We start from the raw sequence: 6478 nt of genomic DNA, 5'->3' as shown, positions 1-6478 counted from the left end.
AACTGGCCCTAAAGTCAACGAAAGACAAAACAGTGCGCAAACAATCTCGAGCTTCTTTCCCATCTTCGTGCAGCATCCGTGTAGTTTGTAGAGTATATAGCTTTTAGAAACATTTGTGCGTGCTAGTAACTGAATTCCAGATGACCGTAATGTAATAGAAATGCCAGGAAATCCTCATGGAAGCGGAATACCCTGAGAGACCAACGAAACGTATGAAGCTCGAGGCAAGTCCCCCTTATTCTTGTGAGATTTCTTAGCAAGCTAATCACGCAACAGAACCCAGAAGTTCTTCGATTTTTGGATCTCGAAGCTGAAGTATCAGAGGCGGAAACCGATGATGAGAATAACGGCAACGAAGGTGTGTATCATACATTGTAACGATAGCTACTACACTTCTAATCATTTTCAAGGTGATCTTATCGATGACGATGAAGACATCGATGATTCGATCTCAGGAGATGCGCACCGCAACCTTCTCCGTGAAGCGTTGATGCCGTCCGATGATGATGTGTTTTGGGAAAGCTTTCTCGAGCGCGTCACAGCTCATCGACATATTACGGAAGAAGACATTCAAGATATCGGAAAACTGTCTTTATGGGCGGTGCTTGTCAAGGTAACGCTAATCCAATCTTTGAAGCTCATATTTATAAGGACTTTTCTACTTAGCCTGGGTATGAGGAGGGGATAGTCTGTCGAGTCCATCGGCGGCTCATGGACCCTAGGTTTCCTGCACAGTTTCGACCCCCAGTGGTCTTTGGTTGGAAGGCTCTACCTGGTAGAGTGTTTTTTGAAGGTGGTTCAGAGGAAATGATTCGACAAGTCTGTAATGGCCTACCAAACGTGATGGTCTCGAAGACTTTCCACATACCCAATCCCAACCCCTCGATTTTCAATGTTCCGGATACCTTTTGGCCACGGCCTCATTCATGGGTTCGACTGCACCGTGGGATCTACAAAGGAGATCTCGCCTACGTTCGGGAGGTTACTACTTATTCAACATTGCTCATCAACCTCCTTGTGGTACCACGCGTTGATTATGACCCACCTGCCGCCAAATTCAAAGGAAGCCGGATTATCGCATATGAGGACAGAAATAATGAGATGGACGACGAGTTTGCAGCGACCTACAAGCCTGACCGCGAGCTATATAGAAGAGCTTCAGCACCAGGGCAGCCTCGCCAAGCCCTCTTCAATCCGACACTGGCGAAGCAACGGTATCGACGGGCCTGACTGGTAGCTACCACTTACATCATGTACTCCTGAGCTGTACCATAGAAGTTCCTGCTTAGCTACCGTGAATGAAATGAAATGAATTTTCATTCATTCACGGCACCTGTTTCATTCTAGATAATTTATTCTGTTTCATTCATTCCTGGCGACTGTTTCATTTTTTTCTTTCATTCCACCAGGGCAACTGTTTCATTCCTTGCTTCATTCTTCTCAGGTGCCTATTTCATTGTTAGAGCTGGGAAAATGATTATGTAATTGATACAAAATATTTAAGTGCCTTATTTGGCAACAGCATGCCTATGTCATTGTGTATTTGAGCCTCAAATGCAAAAGTACCCCCATATGGCCTCCCACACCACTGCAGTAGGGCACAACACATATCAGGCATAATTGTATATTATTTCCTTATTTAGATGTGTGTTAAAACATCGAAATTGTTGCCTGAAAGAATGAAACAAAAATGAAATAACTGCCTGGAAAGAATGAAATGAAAATTCCATGGCAATGAATGAATGAAAAAAATGAAACAGTTGCCAGGAATGAATGAAACGAAAGAATAAAGCAAAAAATGAAACAGTTGCCATGGTGGAATGAAATTAAAAAAATGAAAGAGTCGCCAGGCATGAATGAAACAGAATAAATTGCATTCTTGTCAGTAGAAATGAAGAAAAAATTGAGATGAAATGAAATGAAACAAAAAGTATTTCATTCTCGACGGCAATGAATGAGAATGACTTGGAATGAAACAGGTGCCGTGAATGAATGAAAATTCATTTCATTTCATTCACGGTAGTTAAGCAGGAACTTCTATGGTACATGCCAGGTTTTACATGATGTAAATGGCAGCTACTAGTGCGGGCCTTTCAACAACACAACAACCTGTTTTTATTCCGCGGAGTGTTGTACGATGCCGACAGATATGCCTATTTCTCAGAAGTCGACACGGATTGGTACACAGCAGAAGATGTAGTACCAACATTGAGTGAATTGGAACTTTTCAATGCCTGCTCGGACATTCCTCTCAACGTCCGACAGCACACGATGGCGAGAATGTCAGCCAGGATCCTTCGGATAGGCGATGAGGTAAAAATCACGCACGGAGATTCAAGGGGGCTTCTTGGAACAATTATTGATGTAACGGAAGGCGAAGCCGTCGTCTTTTTTACAATGAAGGATGTAACAACTACCTTACCTTTTTTGTCGCTTCGAAAAGATCTCAAAGTAGGGGATGAAGTCCGCATTCTTTCGGGAGACCACGAAGGTGTTACAGGTTGGGTAGTGAATCAAAATGATGACTGCGTGTGCGTCTTTGATGACAGGACTGGTACTGAGGTGAATATCTTGCTTTATAATATATATGGCTCTTCTAACATTCCGTCATCTTGTAGATAGAGGCATCCCCTGGGATTGTTCAGTTCTTCACCTCCCCCTTCATCTTTGGAACGGGGTCCTCGGACTTGAAAGCTTCCTTCACAGATGCGCAAAAGCGTGTCATGAAGGGGGACTCCAATAGTCACCTGGTAGGAAGACATGTGATGGTCACCCACGGGAATTTTAGAGGTTACCGAGGCAGAGTAAAAAGCACAATTGGTGAGAAAAGGGTCTTCGTCGAGCTTGAGGCGCTCCTCCAACGCCCACAAATTTTGGACATCAGTTCTCTACACATCATGTAAGCCCATTCTCTTATTTTTCTGAATCAATACTAATTAGCTTCCAGCGCTGATGAAAGCCTTCAGCACCCCAGGCCTCGAGAGCTTCTTACCGACTTTACTTACCCACTCGAACCAGCACCTCCGCCTGGTACTCTGGCAGGCTTTTTGTTCCCTGGTTACCCCTTGCCAGATTCGCAACCCTCAATCCCATATCCCGCTCCTTTTCGTGCACAGACTCCGGCCATTGCAGGGCCATCTACTCCGCTTCCTAACTTGGAAGATATCCTGATGACCCCAGCTTGGAACCCAAGCTCACAAACCCCGCGCCGTGGTAATGATGGTAATTATGTTTCTGTTAGAAAGTCAATAGATACTGACAATTGTGGCAGCCTCTTCTCCGTATTGGCTCAGAGATGGCTGCTTTGCCAACATGAGACTCAGCCTTTGTCTCATCAACACCAAACCTAATTTTCACAAGGGCGAGCACGAAGATAAGTGTGGGGAGTTCAAGGGAGTGGTCGGAGATGCGGTCAAGGTCCAGCTAGGCTTCAAAGTGTTGGAAGTGCCATTTCCATACCTTATACCTGAAAGGCCGGAGTGCAAATCCCAGGTCGTTACCGCATTTACCGGTCCACATAAGGGGTCGCAGTTTAGAATTAAGGAGTTTGGCGAAGAATTTTGTGGCTGCTCGATTTTGAGATCAACAACGCTTTTGAGAAAGGTTGATGTCAAAATCGCCACCAATGAACTGGTAGTCACCCGAGACAGTCGGCGATAAACTACATATACCGTAGATATATTACAACTGCCTTAGAGAGATTTTTTTGTATGTTTTACACATATCTTGATGGCAAGGTATATATTCTTGATCTTATTGCAAGACTTTGAGGCTTGAGATGACTGAACGAACGAACTTGAACACTCACGATTTATGACCGGCTTAGTCAGCTCCAGCCGGCTTCTTAGCCGGAGCTGGAACTAGCCGAGCTGTGGGAGCCATCACTCGGCGGTTCTGGCTGGGCTTCGGCTAAACTCGGCTCGGCTCCTGACTTGAGCTGCCTCCGAGCCGGAGCCGCGGCAACACTATACTCGGCCACCTTGAACTAATACAAATTTGTATTGGCTCTGTTCAGTTCATTACATTTCAGGATCACTGCCTGTAATAGGAAATACACCATTTCAAGGCGCTCAAGAATCATCCATCTGTAACTCAGTCAGTTCTATTCCAATTTACACAAAATCTTTTGGAGGTTTCAAAGGAAGTTCCATAAAAAATTCTTCTCACCTTTGAATATGAGATTTTTATAGTTCCTAAATTTATAAAATCACTATTTGACATGTTCACATTTTGGGTCCTTGACGCTGAAATGGCAACCAGCTGGGAGATAGGAATGGAAAAAAAATCTAAAAGATACCCAATATGATGCAGCATCGGATCTTCCTTGGACCTGAACCACGTGGCACCCCGACTAGGACCCCGAAAAATTTTGGGCGACTCGTCGATTGCAACACACATTTCTGGCCTACATACAGCTTTTAAAAGTTTTATACCATTGTCAAACCAGCTAATAACATTCTCAGAGCATGTCTGGGACCGGAGCGAAGGCCAAAGGCCAGACCCCACCACTAAAAGGTAAAGTGACGACCACTCGACAAGGTCGAATGTCCGAACCAGAAGCACAGGAACGAGCGAAAACGAGAGCTGCGGGCTCAGCGGAGATAGACGAAGATGAACAAGAAATAGGCGACTCAGAAAAAGGGAGGTCTTACCTCGAAGAAAAACTGCTCCTCGTCCCGCGAGGTGCACTGCTCACCCTAGGTGCACTCACTACGACACTCTGTCAGATAGCAGCCTTGCCAGGAGTAGCCCTCCCTGCAGTTAACGCAGTCCGCGCAGTCGCTTTTCTGCTAAGGGACGTCGAATTAGGGATGGTAGCGGAAGACATCAGGGACATCGCCAATGCACAGTTCAACGAATTGACCAGCGACTTGAGAGAGTTCACGGAGGGGCTGAGGGTGAAGGTCATGGAGGAGTTGGAGAAAAAGACGGAGGTTCTGAAAGAGAAAACAGTGGAACTAGCAGAGGTGGTGGAAAAGGCAGCACAGCAGGCGGGGAACACGGCCAGCTCGCCTTACAGGGATGCGCTGATTAGGGCGACCTCTGGGGCTCCCTTGGATGCTAATCCTAGGCTGGCCGCGAAAGAAAGTATAAGACAACGACAGTCTTTGGTTGACTTACCCAGGGAATCACGACTACGGGATTGCGCCAACTTGGTCCTAGTGGGCAAATTCTCGGAGGCCATGGGTAGGGCGACGGCTTCATAGCACAAAGTCAGGTCGGTGTTGAAGCTCCAGAACGGGGGAATTCTGATAGAAATGGCTACTGACGAAGGCGCGGCATGGCTGGCAATGAAGCCCAACGCGGAAGCTTTCCTGCGAGAGCTAGGAGAGATGGAGGCCTCGTTTAAGACGAGGTCATACAACGTCATTGCCTACTACGTTCCTCTGAACTTGGATACTAACAGTGAGAAGGATAGAAGGGAGATCGAGGAGGCTAACAATTTTCCAAAGGGTGCTCTGACAAAGCTGAGGTGGATCAAGGACTGGTGGCTACCACTTTTATGATTAATCTATGACAACTGTCCAAGAGCCATTGTGTATAATGCCACAGGTTTTATGAAAGGCATCTCATTAGGATTGCCCATCTATTTCATTCAATTTATCACTGGAATGTTTAATAAGTTATAGACAAGGATAATGAGATATCATGGGGATATTTCATTAGGTTCTTTGGCCCTTTCATTATCATTTCTGAGACTTTTCATTAGGATATTTCATTAGGCTCCTGCGCTTTTTCATTACCATTTCATAGAATTTGTATTAGGATATTTCATTAGGCTCCTGCGCTTTTTCATTACCATTTCAAAGGAATTTTCATTAGGATATTTCATTAGGCTCCTGCGCTTTTTCATTATCATTTCTTAGAATTCTCATTAGGATATTTCATTAGGCTCCTGCGCTTTTTCATTATCATTTCTTAGAATTTTCATTAGGATATTTCATTAGGCTCCTTCGCTTTTTCATTACCATTTCATAGAATTTTCATTAGGATATTTCATGAGGCTCCTTGGCACTTTCATTACCATTTCTTAGAATTTTCATTAGGATATTTCATTAGGCTCCTTCGCTTTTTCATTACCATTTCATAGAATTTTCATTAGGATATTTCATTAGGCTCCTGTGCTTTTTCATTACCATTTCTTAGAATTTTCATTAGGATATTTCATTAGGCTCCTGCGCTTTTTCATTATCATTTCTTAGAATTTTCATTAGGATATTTCATTAGGCTCCTGTGCTTTTTCATTACCATTTCATAGAATTTTCATTAGGATATTTCATTAGGCTCCTGCCCTTTTTCATTATCATTTCTTAGAATTTTCATTAGGATATATCATTAGGCTCCTGCGCTTTTTCATTATCATTTCTTAGAATTTTCATTAGGATATTTCATTAGGCTCCTGTGCTTTTTCATTACCATTTCATAGAATTTTCATTAGGATATTTCATTAGGCTCCTTTGCTTTTTCATTACCATTT

The 6478-nt window shown here is 43.9% G+C and overlaps 1 protein-coding gene across 1 annotated transcript; it reads right to left on the bottom strand.

Annotated features, from left to right (window-relative positions):
* Window positions 1-3844: 3844 nt before the first annotated feature.
* Window positions 3845-5371, bottom strand: LACBIDRAFT_333270 (uncharacterized protein; the record flags this gene model as incomplete). The annotated part of the gene is made up of 8 exons (XM_001887884.1): window positions 3845-3985; window positions 4168-4260; window positions 4397-4405; window positions 4653-4688; window positions 4712-4720; window positions 4865-4937; window positions 5019-5067; window positions 5122-5371. 8 exons carry the CDS (start codon window positions 5369-5371, stop codon window positions 3845-3847), a joined length of 660 nt encoding a protein of 219 aa, XP_001887919.1.
* Window positions 5372-6478: the final 1107 nt, after the last annotated feature.

Source organism: Laccaria bicolor, genomic scaffold, assembly GCF_000143565.1.
Source record: "Laccaria bicolor S238N-H82 LACBIscaffold_49 genomic scaffold, whole genome shotgun sequence".
Lineage (NCBI taxonomy): Eukaryota > Fungi > Basidiomycota > Agaricomycetes > Agaricales > Hydnangiaceae > Laccaria > Laccaria bicolor.
Note: the sequence above shows the minus strand (reverse complement) of the source record. Positions and strands in the feature narration are given on the sequence as shown.